Below are 20731 nucleotides of genomic sequence, written 5' to 3' on the forward strand. Positions count from 1 at the left end.
TTCAACTCTTACAAGCGGATGAGCTCGATTCTCGGGTTCGATTTTGTTTATTTTTCTCTCTTTACTCGAAAAAGAATTAAAAAAAAAGAGAAGATCTCCCTCGGCAGGAACTCAAAATTGTAACAAAAACATTCCAATTTTTTCTTTCTCAATTCCCTTCAGCATCTTCACATTATATCGCCCAAAAGATGAAACTGTTGGTGAGAGATGGTAGAAGTCAAGGAAAATGAGAAAAAAAGTGCAGAAGAAGCTAAGAATGAAAAATTTGAGTACTTTTCCATACTTTCGTGATTATATTCTTTTTTTTTTTTCTTAACATAAATCCACTGATTACACAAATTTTCTTTTATTTTTCACATATTTTCCTCAAATATTTGACATATTTTGTTTGTTGACATTTAACTGACGTGGAAGAAGTCGTAAAGGACTTGAAAGATGGCGCCACAGGTCTACAGAGAATGGAATATATATAAAAGTTCACATAGGAACTTCATTACAATGCCAGAGCCTTAAAACTAGTAAAAAATGAATTTTAAAATAATGGAAAATGCTGTAAAAATTGGAGCACGTACGAAAACTAAAGAAAAAAATGTTGAGGCTTTTTCAATGGTACAAAAAAAAAGCCATTTAGACTCGAAGTGTCAATTGAATGATCCCCAAAAAAAAATGTGATGTTTCAGCACACTGAGGAGTCATTATCGGCTGCTATCGTGGTGTTATCATCATCATAGAGTAAGCAGATATGGAGAAAATTGTCCGGGTATGAGAGATGTTCAGAGAGCCATTGAAGAGGTGTGTCTAAATCCACGGTTATTCCATGCATTCGTGCCGCAACTGAAAAGAAGGCACAAACAAAATACACAATTTCATTCGATTTTTCAAGCCATGCTCTTCCATGGGATAAGAAGCCAAAAAGTCTCACAAGAAAAAAGTCTTCTGTAGAAAAGAGACAACGGGGAAAAAAACCTTAACCACTTTGAATGGATTCTGAGAAATTGATAATTAAATTCGACCGACAGGAGTGAAACAGAGAAGGAAATATCTTTTAGTATCTCACTCTTGGTAGGTGCCAAGCGAGAAACCACTGAAAGATAAGTTATTGATGAACTTGCATGAACTTATGGGACTTATGATTCTTTAATTACAAATTCAGTTTTTATGCAAATTTGATAGGTTTCATTAAAAAATGACTAGTACGCAGTCTGTTTAAGTTAAAGTTTTGATAATGCCCAACGCACAATAACTTTTGTTTAGTAAACATGTTTTTGACATTTCAATGAGAGTGAATGAAACATAGATCTAGTCATCTCGCTCATTCTCATAGGAAATTTTGAAAACATGTTCACAAACAAAAGTTATTGTGCGCTGGTCATAATTCTCTATTAATGCAAAACACACATAACTTTTGTTTTGTAAACATGTATTTAAAATTTGACTGAGAGGAAGTGAATCTAGATTGCGATTTGTTTTGATACAGCCGAATCTTCTTAGAACGTCCACTCCTTCTCTCTTGAGTGCGTTCTCTTGCGTGCATTTTGACTTCAGTATTCCTTCGAATACAATGTTTAGATACATATGGTAAAATTTGGTACGAAGGACACTTAATGTGCTGAATCCACCTTTCACTGTCCGATTTTCTATGTGTCCGATGTTAAATACTGTCCGACTTTTAGCAAATTACCCCATAGCTAGTTGTTTTCACGACGCGGTCTAAAAAGACCAGTAGAAAACGATCATTGAACGTTATTGAACGATAAACCACAACATACGGTGGTGGTGGCTATCTGAATGTCCAAATTATCGTAGAATCTTTTTCTCAGGTAGATATAGTAAATTTAGTGGAAAACCATTCAAAAAAAAGTAAAGGAGTTCAAGTATCTCGAGGTTTTATTCACGAGCGATGGTAGGATGGACATAGAACTCTCATCGCGGATTGGCAAGGCTTGTGCAGTAATGAGGGAGCTTGGCAGAAAGAGTACTGAGGAAGTCCGAGCATAGTCGTTCTGCTAACTCATCGGTTTTCAAAACTGTGTTTATTCCTATTCTCACCTATAGTCATAAGATTTGGGTTATGACTGAAAAGTAAGCTGCCGAGATGAGGTACCTCCGGACGGTTAAGAGACTCACTCGTCGAGATTGTGTGAGGAACGTAGCCGTTCGTGAGGAACTACAGTAAGCTCTCGCTCAATCGGCTCTTTTTCAATCGGGCGAAAAATTTTGTAACCAATTTTCACGTTTCATTTTGAAGCAAATTTGCTCAAATTCGCTGTAGTTCCTCTTATTTTATCATTATTCTTTATATTTGAGCGGTTTTTGTGGAATTTACTATGACTTTGACTCCCAAATCTCTCGATAATTTGGATGACATTTTGCCTCATATGCCCGATTGAGAGAGAGTCTACTGTAAGGGTCGAGGAGTTGCTTCTTCGGGTTAAGAGGTCACAACTGCAATGGTATATAGATATGTTAAGCCCATGGGTGGAAAAAGGATTCCTCAGAAAATCTATGCAAGCCATTGCAAGGAGGCGTCAACCTCGGGGACAAGGTTGGTGAATCAAATTCAGGAGCACCTTGAGATCGAACGCGAACATATTCTTAAAATAGTTGAGGATCGACAGGTGTGGGCTACTAAACTAGATGTTATGGGCCCGTGACCACCTCCATGGCAAGTTCTCTTTTTGACATGGAGCTATTTGAAGCCAGCTTACTCAGTTCACAGAGCCGATAGAGAAAAGTTATTTAGACAGAAATGTAGTATATTTATCCTTCCACAGAGATCAGTAACTTCCAAAAGGGGATCAATCCCCACTTTTAAGTTATTTCGCGTAACGGTTGCAAAATCAGAGAAATTCCCATACGTGTTTGCACGTAAAAATGCGCTTTGGCTTCAACTCTACAGGCCACTTGCCAGAGGGGTACCCGTGATCCTAATAGAAATTGATAGCGGTTGAAATTGATGATGATGAGACTTGTCCAATCCGCAAAAAATTACTCTGACCCAAAAATGACTGGTTTTCGGTGTACAAGAAATGGTCAAAAAGATTACTCCTAATTGTAATCTTAAAAATTAGTCGTATTCGCGTCGTATTATGGTCACAGCATTACTCAAGATTGAATTAGTAATATTATCGTTATTTTACGGTTCTAAAGTTTACTCTGCCATGCGATAACAAAAGCGACTCCAAACGACGGTCTATTTCCCTACAAAATATGACGCACCAAAAATAATGCATTTGGCGTCCTTCTCTACCGCATAGGTACGAAATCGACGTACGCACTTTGAATGAAGACGTTAAGTACACTTCACAACTTTGTATTGCACTACCACCGTAGACACTATTTTCTCAACAATTCATCACATTTTTTGTCGTTTTCTACTACGTTCTATGTAAATTTCTCTATTTTTTCCCCTAATTCACTACTCGCATTTGCGAAGATTTTTTCCATTCGACTATTGCTGAATGAGGCATCCGACATGTTGAAAATTTTCCAACTGAATAGCAACAGCACAAAGAAATCTTTTAAAATTTTCACTAAACAGGTCTTTTCGACATAAAATTTTAATCACAGGATACTACAGAAACTGGAGCAAACTCCTGAACCACAAAATTTCATTATACAGAAAAATGTTTGTGTGTTTATCATGCCAAAAATTGCCTAATTTTCATTTAATTCCTGTCAGCACTACTTTTTCGAATTACAACACACATGTCTACCGGGAGAGCTTTTCCTCCCAATACGCACTATAATATTGTTGAGAAAACACGCGAAACTATCAATTACTTTGCGAATTTACAGCACTGAATAGTTCTATTGCCATTTGACAAGTTAAATTACCCCTCAGATATACCAAGTGAAGGGAAGATTTTTTATAGGGACACTGGAAGTTACTGGAAGTCGGCGTCATGTTTTAGTCGTGAGCGAGTAATTTCAGAGTTATTATTACGTCAATTGACTTCCGTAATTACCGTCATATTATTCCCCACTTGCCGTCATTCGACTCTCTGACGACCGTCATAGGACCCGATTTTGGAATCCAGAACGGTAATCTTACTCCAAATTGCTATTTGGGTTGGTTAAATTGTTTGTTCACGGTTTGCTCAATTCAGAACGTTTTCTCATCAGATATTTGCCAATTGGCCACTAATGATCAAGCAAAGCAACTCATTTGGTCTGGCAAGCTTAACTGTATTGAGGAACTTTTTTGAAATACCGGACAGCACATAATTTCGGACAAACCAATCTACAGTCTGAATAATTCTTTCAAAAACATAAAACTAATTAACTAAACCGACAATACTACTGATTTCCTTATTTTCCCTTTTATCTAGAATTCATCTAAAATGAATTAAGAACACTTAACTTTCGTTTATGAAATTTGGTCAGCATGATAAGTTTTGGAATATCGGACAACGCGAAATTTCGATCAAATCAATTTAGAGTGTAAATTTATTCAAATTTCAAATAAACTTAAATTAAATAGCCTTGAAAGTACTTTAGAAACGCATAATTACTAAATTCTTACTAAATTTTCAAAGTCCGTCTGGACTTCCAAATTGGTTTGTCCGAAGTTCCACGTTGTCCCGAATTTCAAATTTTACTTCCATGTATCAAATTTCATTTTTGCTGACTGAATACAACCGTGAGGTCCGTCGATCGAAGATGGTTACCAGATTGTAGAATTACAATAGCTGTGATTATATGAAAGAATCATAACTAAAAAGTGTTGTGTTAAAAAGCACCAAGAGAACAAAATGAATTTTCGTGGGGCTTCTTCAATCTTCAACTCCATCTCATTCTTCCACCAAAAATTCACTTACACTGGCCAATGGTCGAAAAAGATAGATGATCTTTAAAGTAATAATAAAAAAAATCATTCCAATACAGCCTCACATAGATATTGAATGGTGTGGACAGAGAATACTGGAGAGAAATAAATGAGAAGTTAGGAATAAGAAAAAAAAAAACAAAGATGAAATACAAAGAATCGCCTTTGATTTCCTTCACATTCCTATCTTTTTCCTCTTACTGTGATCATTGATCGTTGCGTCTCGTTTTTCTGGTTAAAAGCCAAAATGTGATTTAAATAAAGGTGACTCAAAAGGAATTTACAACACACATACATAGCATTGAAAAGCATCTCAAAATTCGTATTTTTCCTTTTTCACATCTTCCTCATCTCGTTTTTATTTTCCTTCTTATATCTTCTCCTCCAACTTCAGAAAGTTCTTTTGAATTTCCTTTTCTTCTGCACTCCATACGTTTTCGGTATGGGATAATTTAACCTCCCTCCTGAAGACCACAAATCCCAGCGCGAAGATTTCAATCTAATTCAGCGTTATTCAAGTTAAATTTTTCCTTTTTCTCGAGCTACTTTTTGTTCTTCAAATTCTTATATTCTCAAGTTGTATAGTTGGTAAGGCAAAAAAAAGATGAAAATAAACTTGGAGGTTAGATAGAAATCTGCAGCAGGAGTCTCCTGGAGACTTTCTGTCTCCTTTTAACACTTTCGCATGGCGTCTTTTTTGTAGACTTTGTGACGCCCGAATTGCTCACTTGTTTTCAAGTGATCAGTTGAATACTCTATGATATTTTTTTTTAGCAAGAAATAAAATGTTTTCATTTTACATTATTTTTTTGGGTTTCACAAGAAAGACCACTTTTGCATAGTTTATTTAGGACCCCTCAGAAAAAAAGTACTTTAAGATATTTTCTTGAAGAATTTAAAATGAGTGGATAGTCATAAAATGGTATTTACCTGAAAATAGCTGGTGCAAAATTACCATAAATTGTTAACCTTTCTTGAAACTAACATAAATAGAAAAGTATACCTTACCTACTCAAGAACAAAATCAGGTGGTAAAACTCTAGAAAAATTGCAGTGGGTAAGAGATCCCTAAAACCACCTTGTTGCATTTTGTCATAAATGTTGAAACTTAGAAGCACCAATTTAGGTGATCATAAAATATTGTTATTTTCTAAAAAAAAAAACTTTCAATAAATAGTCGGTATTAGTTAAAATTCCTCTTATCTTTTATGGCAATTACACATAATTGTGAGCAATTTATAGATTTTCCCGCAGAGATTGTAGAAAATCGCCAGCATTTTCCGATAATTCTTCTTGCGTCACGCTTTGTGATAATGCTTTAGATTTCACAAATATTGCAATTGTGTTGAATGATAATATCACTATTTTATTTGACCATTGTGCTTAGATCCTTCAAGATACAAGTTATTAATGAGTGTCTTGCTAACAATCTCAGGGTCAACATATAGGGCCAAAGACCCCAATGCAATATCTTTCACCGTTTGGTTTTTACGTCATTTCTGACAACGTCAGACTTGCAGATTCTAATAACGTCAGTTTCATTTACATGAGAAAAAAACGGGGGTGCGATTAACTTTTTTTCCTCAGATCTTTAACCCTTTTTAGGTGTATTAATATATCAACATTTTTTAATGTTAATTTTACACTTTTTTAAGGGTGGTAAAATTAACATGAAAAAGGGTGATTTTAACCCTCAATACACCTAAAAAGCATAATATTTACACCGATTTCGGATCAATAATGCAGGGTAAAATAAACATTTCCGGAATGTTATTTTAACTTTTTCGGATTTCTCTCAGTGTAGGTACAAATAAACTATGTTCAGATAACAATTATACAAATAATCGGAAAAGCTAGTTTGTTTAAGAAAAATTGAGGGTGCGGGTATCAAGGTCATGTTAATAGTCCTTGGAGGAACTTGTTTTCCCGAAGGTTCCATATCGTTATATCTCTAACCTCTATAACTTTTTGAACTATACGTAGTAAAAAAGGTGGAATTTCCAAGTTGAATTCTTCTCAGTTGAACTAAATTAGGTGAAACGATAATGGGGAAAGCGGTTCTACATTTAGTCACGAGTGAGACCTATACCACCGAATAGGTTTTGTTCTGGGACCAACTTCAAAAGTATGTAGGAACAGCACTACTAGACTCTAAAACATATACTTAACTCTTAAGGGACGAATGGGACACCGGTGGTGTCCCAAAAAAAAACTAATTTTGCGGACTATTTAGAGTAATAACTTTCTATAGTCCAAAAAATTGTTTTTGTTTTTGGGACACCGGTGTACCACTCGTCTTTAAAGGGTTACGGAACATGTTGAACTATTTTACAAAACTCCATTTGTACAAAAACCGTTTGTCTTACGTTGTTAGTATCAAAGAATAATTTGTAAAGGAGGATTTAAGAAAGATTTTCTTAAGAGTAAACTATATTTCTATCTCTTCACTTTTCTGTAATTTTCCAGATTTTCCGTATAAATCCTGAAATATCCTTCGAATTTATAAAAAGGATTAAATGTAGAGAATTGTCCCCTGTGCAGAAATATTCATATTCAAAATGGTACAAAATACGGTGCCAATTGGTCATAAGTCAAGTTCTTAAAGTGTCAATATGTGTTCTTTTGGCCCTGTATGATTATCGCAGCAAAAATGTCATTTGTGAACTATTATTATCGGTTGAACTTATTCTTCTTTTTTCAAACCAGTGATAAGCCTAGATCAGCTTATAGAGGTGTGATTCCTTCATTGCAAATTTGGATTGTGGCAAACTTGAACGATATTTATACATAAATTATGCAAATTTCGTTTAATAATCTTTAAATTTTATGTACAGTCAAGTGTGCTAATCAGGGCGCTTCTCTATCTGGATCGTCTATGACTAATCCACTTAAAATAATATTTTTATTTTTATTTCCGTAATATAGTCACTACAGTAACATAATATAACCATTCAAGTTTGAGAAAAAGCAAAAATAACATTACTTTGTTTTTTTTTTTTTTATATAATGGCAGTGGAACTTCTGGAGGAAAATTCACTAGTGTCTTACGATAATCGTTAAAAAGGGTACTACTATAATCGTTGTTCTCCCGATAATGGTAGTAATTTTTTACTATGTAGGTCTGATGATGGCTGGACAAATTGGACGTGACAGAAAGAAAACAAAATAAATAACACAACAAATCGTTTTTATGCTGAACGAATTGCTAAATTAAAAGATTTTCTCAGAATTCTCGAACTCTATTCATAAAAGAATCACACCTAAAACATTTGATGATATTCCGAAAACCTCATGTTGATGTCCCTTTTTGTTTGATCTTACAATTTAGAGGTCTTCAGACTAGAGATTTAGCCCAGTTTTCGAAGGTCCAAAATCCTAAATAGCGAACAATTGTATTGTTTTTTGAGAAACTAATAGGTAATTTGAATCCAATCCTAATGTAAATTTTCCCAAAGATTTATGAATAATAAGAAATTCGACCAGTTAAGGCATATGGCTAAGCCTTATGCCAAAAATAGACACAGGCTGATCCTAGAGAATACTCAGCTCGAAAAATTTGGCGGTAAAGGATCAGGCCAAACTATCATACACTAAGGATTTAGGATCAAGGATTAGCGTTTTCAGTGTAAATTTCTATTAAATCTCCACACTTTGATTGCTGAAGGACTTCTTATGTGCATTATCAATGGATTTTTCGTACAGGAAAGAGCTCTCCGACCTTTCCATTACTCCAATCTTAATACATTTTAAGATTTTGTATCATTTCGTACCATTACTCTCCATGTTTTTTCACCCAATTGACATTTCGAAAAACACCCAAAGTGAAGATTTTTATTTTCAACACTGGCGCTGATGTCGCCTAATCTCCGTAATTTCACTACACCTCATGAATTTAGAAGATCAGCCTGATCCTCCAAATTATGGGCTGATCAGTGAGTATATCGACACCAATCCTCATTTTTCGGGCTGATTCCTAAGCCAATCCTTGTGTCTACTTTGGGCCTTAGGCCTGAAGCCCGTACAAGGTAACTTAAGGACAGAATTTGGTCGGTTCGAAATGTCCGCTTTTTACCCCATAGGGACCCATTTTTCTTACATGATTCTGTAAATCAGTTAATTAGATGATTTCTGTCAAATGACGTCACGCTATTTGTCCGCCTGTCCGTCGATCAAACGATACGCAGATAGCACTTTGAAGTCTTCCGAGACAGTTCTTTATAAGTCGGCTCAAGGACCATTGGTATGTCCTTAATTGTGGAGCTCAGAGGCAAAATGACACATATCCTATGCTTTAGCCATAGGATATGTGTCATTTTGCCTCTGAGCTCCACAATTTTCCCCCTATTCCTCCTTATCTACGCCAAAACCCTATTTTTGGGATAACTCAAAAACGTATTGTGCGTCTTTTTTTCAATTTCGAATAAGTTTGTTAAATAGACGAAAATTTGTACATGAGGTAAAGTTGGCTGATTTTCAATCAAATCTAATCTTGAACTTTGAGATTTTCGTACTGTTTAAGATGATAACCGTAAAAGGAGATGCATAAGGGGCCCAAATGGAGGCCTAGCTGCAGCAGGCGAGTCGGGGAGGGCATGATGCATAAGGGGAAGAAAAAATACAACGAAGAATACTTTAAGAGTGTAGATTTTTCACTTCTTTGTGCTCTTCCTTTTTTCTTTATCCTTCTTAAACAGTTTCAAAGGTCACAATTAGGTTCGGTTCACAATTAGCTTACTTTACGCTAGGTATATGCTAATATCTTTGAATTATTTATAATAAAGGTTTTTCAAGGTCAAATATCAAAAGGATTTTAAAGAGCGTATTTCTCAAAAGATGACGACAAATTTTGGTTTGTTGAAAAGGTCTTGGAATTCCGGATAAGTCTAAATCATTTTCGGTCGATTGTCAGGTTTTGAATGAATTATTAATCGGTTCAAATCTTCAAATCGATTATGAAGCGATAAACAGCGAAATGCTCCAAAGTCGTAAGCATGACACTTTTCCCCATACTGAGATTTATTGAAAAGTATCATAAAGTATTATTGAGGTCTTGTTCATAAGTTTCCATTACTGCCAGATTTAACAGGCTAAATATTCTCAAGGTTGAGCCTGAGTCTATTTGGGCTATTAAATTTGCTTCTGAATGGCTTTATTAATTAAATAAATCATGCGAAATTACAGAATATTAGTCGTATTAGTATCGTTATAAGTTCGTCGACTATTAGCTTTTCATTTAGCTTTTTTTCTCAATGTAAAATCGAATGTATTTTGTAAATCTTTCCAGTGCCCTATGAGAAAATCACAGTTGATCATATAGGTATTCATATTAAGTTTCGAGTCGAGCATTTCACCTTGTGAAGTAATAAATGCATTAGGGCACCTTCTCAACGTCAGGTTTCTTTTTTATCATCCCTCCCTCTTTCTCTTTACCTTTGCCGAAAAAAAGGTGTTGCTATTGACGGGAAGGTAAGGTAAAGGTAAGGGTGAGAGGGAAATTTTATGACGATCTCTTCAATAAAACTTTATCTTTCTCTTCGCAAGTTGGTGAAGGTGCAAAAGCCTAATTTTTCGCCTTTGCCAAGGGTACAGGGTCATAAGGGGAATATATGCACATAGGACACGTTTTTGCTTTGAAATTATGAGATAAAAATGTAGGATAGTCTCTACCTGCACGACGGGCAGGTGTAGAAAAATATTCCAGCAGATCCTTGAGAGTTTGCTTGAGATTTGTCTTGGATGTTGGCTGAATTAATTTCTGCACATAACTTCCATCCTGTTTGAAGAAAATAAGAAAAAAAAACACAAATTTATTTATGTTTTTTCGCAAAATATCAATAAAATCCGGTGGTAACGAAGTTTGGCGCTAAATATTACCTCATTGTAGCACCTGACTGGAATATATTTGAAATTGTCTTGATCCCCGTGCGACTCCATCAGTCGCCGATTCACAGCCCAAAATTGGTCAAATTTGTCATTGACGAGTCCCAGCCAGAGTTGTGTATGATCTTTCTTCTGCATGGCAGACACAATCTGACCACGGTGCTTCAAGTGATCTGCTTCTTTCAGGCAGGACATAAAATGTGCTTCCACAACTTCTTTCGTGGGGCACTTGAAGACAAACTCTCCTGGCAAGTTACCAAAGTGAATGGTGACACTCCATGGTAAATTGGGTACCTCATCTCCCATTGTGAGATCAAAGAGAACACCTGAAAATTTATTGTAATCAATAGGATTATTCATGTGGAGAAAATAACGAGATGCACTGTCTTGACTTCATTCTGGCCCATCTAATAAATAATTCAATATACATATATCGAAATTTTCAAAACTGTTGAGGAGAGAAACTAATTGTGGTTTACTTTCGCTGCAAATTCAAAATGTGCCAAAGTGAAAAAAAAACATAAGACCAATTTATTTGCATGATTTCAATTTGAATACGAATTTCGTTGAATTAATGGACGAAATACCGTTGTGCAATTAATTTATATTTGTTTAACTTTTTTTAAGGTATCTTATATTATATTTTTCACTGCTTTTGACAATGTCTTTTTTAAGCACTTACAACATAAAATAAAACTGAAAAACTAGTGAAAATAAAATTATTTTTTGAAGATGCCTCATTGAAAATATTCTTAATATGAAGATACCGCTTAAGTTTCAAATATTTCTTTTTTTTTAATTTTGAATCCTTCCTTTAGAATAGAAATTTTCAATTCAACAAAACTTCGCGTAAACTTTTATGAGTTTAAGGGAAGAGCACCAGCGATCGGCAGTGTTCCTCGGATCGTCAAATTATTACCATTATTGTTAGACCAATCCAAATGAATATTTAAAAATCAGTAGCTACTTTTTACCATTTAAGTCACACAAGAATGTAGTGCATTGAGTGCATTAGCTCAGATTTAATTTATAAAATCAATTTTCCGTGAATCACCTGATTAAATTCGTGACGATCCGATGTACAGATTACAAAGATGCAATTACATCTACTTTTTATTAATTTATTGTAAGAATTTCAAACTCAAATGCATAGATAGTTAAATGGATCACTAAATACCGATTAGCATACAGAAAAATATCAAATAGTATTTTTAGGCTTATATTTGCAACTAAATATCGATCATGTCTCTTAACATTCCGATCCGGGGTGCTCTTCCCTTATTCTTATTGACATGACACTTTTTTCTGAAACTCCGCAGACAGATGTATATATATATACGTTAATCCTTCTATTTTTCAAAATCATGAAGCTTCTGTACCTGTCCGACTAGCTCACCATTATATTAACAAAATTATTAATAGTACCTTAGTGTATTTGTATCGGGCAATACTATTTATAACATCTTTCTGCTCCATGATTGGGCTTTATATAATAGTTCTTTACTGCAAAACTAACTAAAGCGCATATTTTACTTGATAAAGCTTATTGTAAACATGAACTATCGACAACTACCTGAAAAAGGATTTAAACACTTCAGAAATGACAAATTCGACACTAAAAGGACTGAAAGACCGAAAGCAATTAAGAACGCTGATCTGCAATCATAATGGCTAAAATCGGGGTGATTATCAAATTAACCATGCATTATTCTAACACCCGGAGTGAGATAAGAACTTGAAAAAAAATATTCATACTTTCAATAAAAGCCATACGCCTAAGCAGACTTTAGACTAAAAACGTATACAAGTTATCGGGAGACTCAAACTTCCAAATAACACAGTGATTTTTCAAAATGTTTTAATTGAACTGTAACTGGAATATCCTAAACCAAAATTTTTCTAGAAAATATCCTATGTTAAAAAGGGGTGGTAAAGTGTTCCAAGCTTTGCGAAGTGCTCGAAATAGTGACTTGGATGATATATCTCAAAAGGACTTTCGCAATATTTACCGTTTACCGATTCAGAGCTGATAACCGATTTATAAATTTGCTTAAAAGATCACCCAAACTGGCTTAGAAGTAATACAGATTTTATGATAAAATTCAGAACCAATTGAAGCCGGTTCAGGCTTAACAGGAATTCCAAGACCTTTCCAAAAAGGCCAAATATAATACCATTCGGTTGAGAATTACGCTCTCTAGAGCCTTTTTAACTTTTGACCTTGAAAACCGTTATTTTAGGAATGATTCAATGAGATTTTCTTATAAGGAGGAAATGTCCGCCTGGGTAATATCGAAAACATATCCAAAAATTAAAGAAAATCTTACGACGCATTTTCGAACAATCCCAAAAAACATTTTTTTGGATGGGAAGGGAAGGGGCCCAGGGTCAACTTAAGGAGGGATCCCCCGAAGCTTCCAAGTCTCTATCTCTAACCGTTTGGCGACAGCAGGGGAAACTGGGGCAGAAGTAAACACGGGGTAGCAGTAAACACTGCAATTTTTTAATTAGATATTAGGCTTTAGAAAACGAGAGCTATAGGGGAAAGTGCTTTCCCTTGATACGTTTATGCCTTCGAATAATGTGAATTTCTTTTGTTTTTCGTAAGAGTTTTACACCTAAATTATCACGGTATTATCAACATTTGATGATAAGCCAACTAATATATATTTAATAGAAATGTGTAAGTCTCTTAGGAAATCTAACAGAAAATTCGCATTATTCGAAGGCATGAACATTCGAAGGGAGAGTACTTTCTCCTATAAATTGATAGCTATAATAGGGATCTTGGTCCACTAAAGAAATGGTCGACAGAAGTCCACATGTCTACACTAAATATCAGTGTTTTGTGCTAGCCCATGTTTACTCAGCCCCAGTTTCCCCTATGTATAAATATTTCGATTCCTTGTCCCCCAAGAGGTCATATTCTAGTAGAATTTTGAAAATCTGAAGTTTCGAGTTTCCCCAATATAACTCTCCCCTAAAGTCTTTCGTATCGACTCTTTTTTGGATGATTCTTTCTCGAAAAGTCTCAAGGTCAAAGATTAAACAACCCTAAAGAGATTTTTTTTCTCGGATCAAAAAAAATGTATATATTCGAAAGATCTTTGATTCCCGGACAATTCTGATCCGCTTTCAATCTGTTTAAAATGGTAGGTAAAGATCCTAATACGGGCTTCAGACTAAAGGCTTAGCTATCTGGCTTCACTCCTCTAATTCATCATCAAGCATGATTTTTTAAGAAATTGTTGTTTAGGATCGAATATTAAGGGCAAATGATTTATTAGATTTTGAAAAATCAATAAAATTTCTTGTTAATTATATTTTTGAGACCTTCGGGAACTGGGCTAAACCTCCAATCTGAAGCCGACATAATAGACTCATGGTGATCCTTCAGAATATTTAAAAATTTTAGAAATTTGTGGAAAGAACCTCTTAATCCTGATTCTAAACTCTCAGTTTGTGATATTTTGAGTTAATCTTTTACTGCTAAATTTTATGGATTAAATATTCTCCAGGATCAACCTAAGTCTATTTGAGGCTTAAGACATCGTGCTCGCCCTCAAATAAAAAAAACCCTCAAATATAAAAAAAAAAACTACAGAATATTTAATTTATTATCTTTTTAATCAATTTTTTGTTACAAAACAAGATAAGCTAAATAAATGAGGTGTCTTAACAACGAATAAAGTAAAAAGAGGTTCTCGCAGTAGATCCACGCGCTTTTGATTAGGTTTTTGACTTTACGGCATTTTTTTAGCTTTTACTTAACTTCTTAAGTTTTATTTGTATTTTAACAGTCATTTAAAAAACTAATTTCACGTTTGTTTTGCAAAATTATTATTCATTTATTCATTTTACTTATAACTGAGGTTCACCAGCTGAGTCAACGGACTGTTGATATGAATTAATATAAGTTGAATTCTTAAATATGCCCCCATTGTTTTACTTGTTCTTTGGCTATCTGTATCTATTCTAGAGATGTGTATAATTGTCGAACACTATCCATATGATTGTCCAACCCTCCTTTATGTATAAATTTTCTTTCATTTTTCCCTTACGTTACGGAGCTTTTTATTACTGAGATTGCCGAGGAAGTTAATATGGTACAATGTGACAGTATCTGCTATACCTTTATAGATCATTGTGATATCTGTTCTTTATAGACATTAGTTTCTTATCTGAGTGATAATTGATGATAACATTATACCATAAAATTTGATAAAATTTAAAATTGAATGATAAACCAAGGTGATTCAGCAGCATGTACATATTATAATATCATAAGAATTTTTTTTGTTCTTCAGATTTTGAAATCTAGTGAAAATTATAAATATTTGGTGCTTAAAGTACAACAAAATGAGTGATAGAATAATAGATAGAATTCTATTTGAGTGATAGAATATGATTGAATTTCAGCTTTCTTTTCATTACCGACTCGTCAGTTTCTATCCTCTTGAACGAATACGGTTTTTTTTATTTTGACATCGATTATTGCCCTATCTCTATTCAGACTGTGGCTATAGAAAAATAAAAGTTTATTAGTTTAAATGTCCTAAATGATGAGAGTTATAACACTATTTAACTATTTAACATGTTTGGATTCGGATAGGTTTTGGGTTAAAATGCATCTAATATCTTTTAACGCTTTTAACTTATTTTGACCTCCTGCATACCTAGCTTTCATTCTTTAAGCTGATGAACCTGAAGAGAACTGATAGTTTTCTTTCGTGTTTCATTGTATAATGGTGTTATGAGTGAATGATTTTTTGGAATGGAAATTACAAAAAGAAATTGCACTTCTATACGATGTCCACTTTTCAAGTCTTAGTTATAACAGCATATTTTATAATTAGTCTATTATCATGTCATAATAGGATACCACACTCCTATTCTTTGATAGAGAGTTTATTTTAGTTTATTTAAGTAAACTTCCAATGTTTCTATTCATTTCACTATTGTATACTGAGTATGTCATTGATCTTATACTTTATAAGCTTTTTGTTTGAACAATTTCTTATCAGAAAACTCTCATGGAAAGAAATGTTAACTCTGCCAAGCGGCGTTCAATGCCGAAATAGCTCAGTTGGGAGAGCGTTAGACTGAAGATCTAAAGGTCCCCGGTTCAATCCCGGGTTTCGGCACATGATATTTTATTTTATTACCTTTAAAAGGTATTTCAATAAAGGCTCTTCACTCAGATGTTCCCCGTAATACAATAAGGAACATTTTAAAACGTTTTTACAAAACAATCGAATGACATATATTTTAAATTAGATAATTATTGTAAGGCAAACTGAGGCAAATCTGTACAGCAAATTCAACTTGATTTTCCTAGAATTATAGTGAATTTTAGGAAAATATTATAGTTCATGTTTTATCCCTGAGTAGATTATACATAGAAACTAATTAAGATGCTGGAACATAATTACGTTTTATTGGAAAAAATGGTGTCACTTTGTAATCTTTACTTTTCACCAAATATGTGGTGTAGATTCCACACTTTCTGGGGCAGATCTGTACATCACGTTGTTTAACGCTTTAAAATAATTTTAGATATTTTTTTAGGTATTAGAGATACTTGTATTTCTCAAAAATAAATAACAAAAAAAAAAACACTAAAATATTGCAAAATCTAATACATTTTTAATTGATTTTTCATTTTGGCACAGTCTAACTTATCATTTATACTTATACAATGCCACCAAATTTGCCGTGGTACACAATAAATTGGCATTTTACGTGAAAATAAATTCCTCATACTTGCAACTATTGGGTCTTTTTTAATGGAAAAATCAAAGTTGTTTGATTAATCTTTGTGAGAATTTTTTTTTTTTGTTCGGCACTGCCTTAAACCTTAATATGTGATCAATTTTGAATAAAGTACTAAACTGTATTGACCGTTACATCAGTGAATATAGGTCTCGTTTTTCATAATCTTCTTTTAATGAAAACATCGCAATGTTCGGAACTGCCCCTTTCCAGACCTACCCCGCAGAGAATTTCGTGAAATCGATCAATCGAAATCATTCGACTTCCTCTATTACTCAAACACTAAATTTCTCTATTTTTTTTTGAACTCAAACAATTGCAAAAGGATTAATGAAAAGTCATTATAGCTTGATTATTACATTGATTGCTTTTTAACGTACTGTAAGTGCGAGTGACTTTAACCCCCTCCTGTTCGTAAGCTTTTCTTCAATTCTAATGTTTAAGAACAGTTCTTACCGATCACACGTGGTAGATCGGATCGGTAAAGACCATCCTTAAGTTCTAGAGATAAATAAAAGCTTACGAACAAGAGGAGTTCAAAGTCATCCACATGGGATGGGACAAAGTCACCCGCACTTACGGTAATTATACACAATCATTCTCGATTTCTCCTTCAATCCTTAATTCTTAATAACTTTAAAAAGAAACTTAAACGGCCTATTAATACTGTATGAGAAAAATCTTTAATTTTGAAGTGTCAAATTTCTTTAATTTTAAGATAAAATGCATTAAACAGAGACCAAATTCAGGAGCATGATCATCAGAAAAATTTTTGACTGGTTACTTTTTAATATATTTTATAAAGATAATTTTGCCTTACTCCTTAAAAGACGGGAAAGTATCTCGGATAAATACAAAATGGAATGTTGTACGAGATAAATCGTTTTGTCTATGGCTAAATTTTCGATTAAGTTAATAACTTAAGATTTCGATTAAGTTAATAAACGAAATAGACAATAATAAATTGTGACTGGTTTCAATCGGCAAGTTGACCTCAGAAAAGACAGGTTGAAATGGAAATCTTAAACTTTTTTTTTAATGTTTCTTTAGTTTTAAATCTAATCGGGAATATCGTTTAAACTTTTGAACACTGAACGTTTTGAAGAGTAATGAAACGTATTTTATGATTAACTTAATATAGAAAACCTAAAATTCTGACAATTAATTTAACTCTTCTGGTTATTTTTTGGTTTCCTTAATGTTTCATATATTTAAAGATTAAAGGCCTCTACAAAAAATGCTTTTTAAAGAAAATTTCTCTATCGATGTAGGTAGAACCATCAAAATAAAAAAACAGCTAAAAAGCAATTTTTAATGTGTAGACGACATAAAAAACTATGATTATTTTAAGGCAAAAAACAAACGAGCAGTAAAAAAATCTAAATGGGCAGTAAAAAATTAAAAATAAGCAGTAAAATATCTAATTGTGGTCAGTAAAAAACTTAAATCCTTACAAAAATGGGCCTAATTTATATATTTAACATTTAAAATAGTTCCATATACAGTAAAACAGCCCTTTATTTTCCCTTTGCCAAAATTTAAACGATAATATTACTGTTTCAAATTTTTTTTGTTACTGATCAATTTTAACTTTTTACTACTCATTTATTCAATGCCTTATTTTAACAGATAATTCTCCTATTGCTGCATTTTTTCTAAATTATTTTTTAAAGTTTTTATTGAATTTTGAAAATTATAAATTTTATTTTCATAGAAGTATTATAGATCCCTTTCAAACTTACAATTTCTTTAAATCGAAGATGAACCTTTAAGTTTTAAGTCTTAAGTCCGTTTTTAAAACTAATTACGCATTCTTCGAAAAATATCTTTAATTTGACAATGTCAAATTAATAATAATAATTCATTCATTCAACATTTGCATAATGTGATAAATATAAAAAGAGGTAGGCTTTAGCAGAAGGATGAATTGAAAAATAACCACAGATAAAAATGTTTACGTTTGGAGTTCGAACAGCGGCTACCGCTGATTTACTACAGCTTCCAAAATCAAAACGGCACAAAAGCTTTCGTCCTTGGCTGATTTACTACAATTCATTCATTAACTGCAATCATATCCATAAGAATATGTAAAATCGAAAGCAAAAGAGTAATCTCGAGGAAAGGATGTCTGAAAAAATCTCTCGATATTCTTTTTTTAGTTTTCTTAAGCTTTTAATTTTTTTACGAAACCAAACTTCACAATCTTAACTGGAAATGTCAAACTCTGTGTTATTTTGATTTTATCAAACTTTTTGATAACATAGGGTAAGTGTGCCAAATTTCGGCATAGTTGCATGCAAGCGTCAAAGTCTTAAGTTTGAAATGTAATATTTTAAATTCAAATTGATTTTTTTATTCTTTCTTCTGTAAGAGTGTTGCTTGGAACCCTGTAAAGTACCGTCTTTATTTACTCTAAAATAATTCTTAATACATTTTAAAATGAATAAAAATATAGACATAGCTTTGGTGCCCTATTTCGGCCACCTTCATTCTCATAGTTCCTAGCCCTTCGGGAATTCTCATTTGTCTCCTTTGTCGAATCTACATTTTTTGTTATTCTTTTGCATTGTATAATCTCTAGAGTACGTAAAATCTAAAAGTTCATGGACATTCGAGGAACAAAAAAGGTGGCCGAAATTGCAAGCTGGGCGGAATTTGGCACACTTACCCTAATTGTGATAAAAATGAATCGTAAAAACACTACGAGGAAAATTCTGTTGTTCTTCGACAAACAATAAATTTACACAGCACAAAATATAAAAACCATTGATCAGATTCAAAAGAATCTAAATGTCATTTTGACCGCCCGTAGGCCGGATGACGAAGAGCTGAGTGTAAGCCTGTCTAATTTCAAAGCTGATTTGTAGGATATTTTAGGCCGATTTTTATTACTAAAGATTTTTATATGAAGTTGTAATACACAAAGCGTTAGACTTAATTTTACAATTAGAAATCTTAAATTTTGACATTAAATTTTTTTTTATTTATGAATATTATAGAATATATCTTGTATCTCTTTTATTCTGTATATATTACTCCCTGTTATTTTGTGTTATATTAAAAAAAATAAGCTAAAATCAAAATTAACGTGATAAATGAATTTTCTAAAATACAAATAAATGTTTATGAAGTTAAATACTTAAATCATAACTTTTGTAATTCTGTAAATAAAATATGCTCAAAGCAAAAGTTTTTATGAAACATAAAAAAATTTTAACTATTTAAAAAATAAAAAAGATTCTGTGCCGAAACCCGGGATTGAACCGGGGACCTTTAGATCTTCAGTCTAACGCTCTCCCAACTGAGCTATTTCGGCAGTGATTGCCGTCTGACAGAGTTCTTATTTGCATTTTTGAGACTACTGATAAGAAATAACCCCTATTTAAAAATCATCCGGAAGACAAAGAATGGTTCTAATTTGCTAGTAAAAATGAATAATTACCAATTGGATAGTGCCATTTCAGTGGTGTTCCATCGCAATCAAACCAAATGTCACCTTCTTGCTGCTCATTTGAGATAAATCTCACAAAATGCTTTCGAACCTGCAAAGGAAAGTTTGGTATCACTTTTATTGGAATATTTCAGAGAATTCGTTGTGGAATACCTTTTCTGTAACTAAGGGCAAATAGCTAAGACGTGGTACCATGAGGTAGAAGGGTTCAGGTGGTTGAAGTCCAACCACTTCTGCTGGATCTGCTTGAAAACATATTGGTATCTTACCCTCCCATACCAGACGCAAAACTTCACGATCATTGGCCATTTCAACTTTACATTCGATTGTATACTAATCTACCTTGACTAGTTTATCACGTGATTACAGACTGACTAAAAGAAAGTGCTTTAATTGCCCTTTTAGCACGGAATATATTTTGTAAACAAGAATAGTGACATTTTCCCTTTTGACACTATGACAGCTGATGATCCCAATAGGGGCTACTAAGTAATATTAATTTATGGCTTATGAATTGTTCAGTTGAGATATTTAGACATTTTTATAAGAAATATGACTTTATGATTGAAAAAAATTTTATTAAAGAAGTTTTCTGTATGAATGAGTACTGCCAATGGCAGGACTATTAAGCTATAAATTTTAATTCGGGATGTGGGATGCTCTATATGGGGCAAGCAAGAACAGCCCTAAATATGTTTAGTCTAAATTTGGGCGTTTTGTATAAATTCTCGCGCCAAATTTAAGAGAACGTGCAATTGACCTACCTTGATGAATTTCTTTAGCCACAAGAAGCTTCTTGT

General features: G+C 33.3%; 1 protein-coding gene and 2 non-coding genes across 3 annotated transcripts; 1 reads left to right on the plus strand and 2 right to left on the minus strand.

Moving 5' to 3' along the window:
- Window positions 1–270: 270 nt before the first annotated feature.
- On the minus strand, window positions 271–20409 carry LOC129810366 (autophagy protein 5). Its single transcript, XM_055860790.1, has 5 exons — window positions 20085–20409; window positions 19923–20022; window positions 10703–11034; window positions 10496–10601; window positions 271–834 (listed from the first exon to the last, which is right to left on the minus strand). The coding sequence occupies exons 1-5, from the start codon at window positions 20238–20240 to the stop codon at window positions 677–679; spliced, it is 852 nt and encodes a 283-aa protein (XP_055716765.1). The 5' UTR covers window positions 20241–20409; the 3' UTR covers window positions 271–676.
- Trnaf-gaa (transfer RNA phenylalanine (anticodon GAA)) lies at window positions 15780–15852 on the plus strand. Its single transcript has one exon. It is a non-coding gene; the product is annotated as a tRNA-Phe (tRNA).
- On the minus strand, window positions 19724–19796 carry Trnaf-gaa (transfer RNA phenylalanine (anticodon GAA)). The gene has a single exon. It is a non-coding gene; the product is annotated as a tRNA-Phe (tRNA).
- Window positions 20410–20731: the final 322 nt, after the last annotated feature.

The sequence above is a fragment of the Phlebotomus papatasi genome, chromosome 1 (genome assembly GCF_024763615.1).
Source record: "Phlebotomus papatasi isolate M1 chromosome 1, Ppap_2.1, whole genome shotgun sequence".
In the NCBI taxonomy this organism is placed as follows: domain Eukaryota; kingdom Metazoa; phylum Arthropoda; class Insecta; order Diptera; family Psychodidae; genus Phlebotomus; species Phlebotomus papatasi.

Coding starts and splice junctions, on each gene's coding strand:
- LOC129810366 (XM_055860790.1), bottom strand. CDS start 20,240: ATGGCCAATGATCGTGAAGTTTTGCGTCTGGTATGGGAGGGTAAGATA. Junction 11,035..19,922: donor GAAATGGCACTATCCAATTG/GTAATTATTCAT, acceptor ATAAATTTTCAG/GTGTTCTCTTTGATCTCACA. Junction 835..10,495: donor TACACCTGCCCGTCGTGCAG/GTAGAGACTATC, acceptor CCTTCTTTTCAG/TTGCGGCACGAATGCATGGA.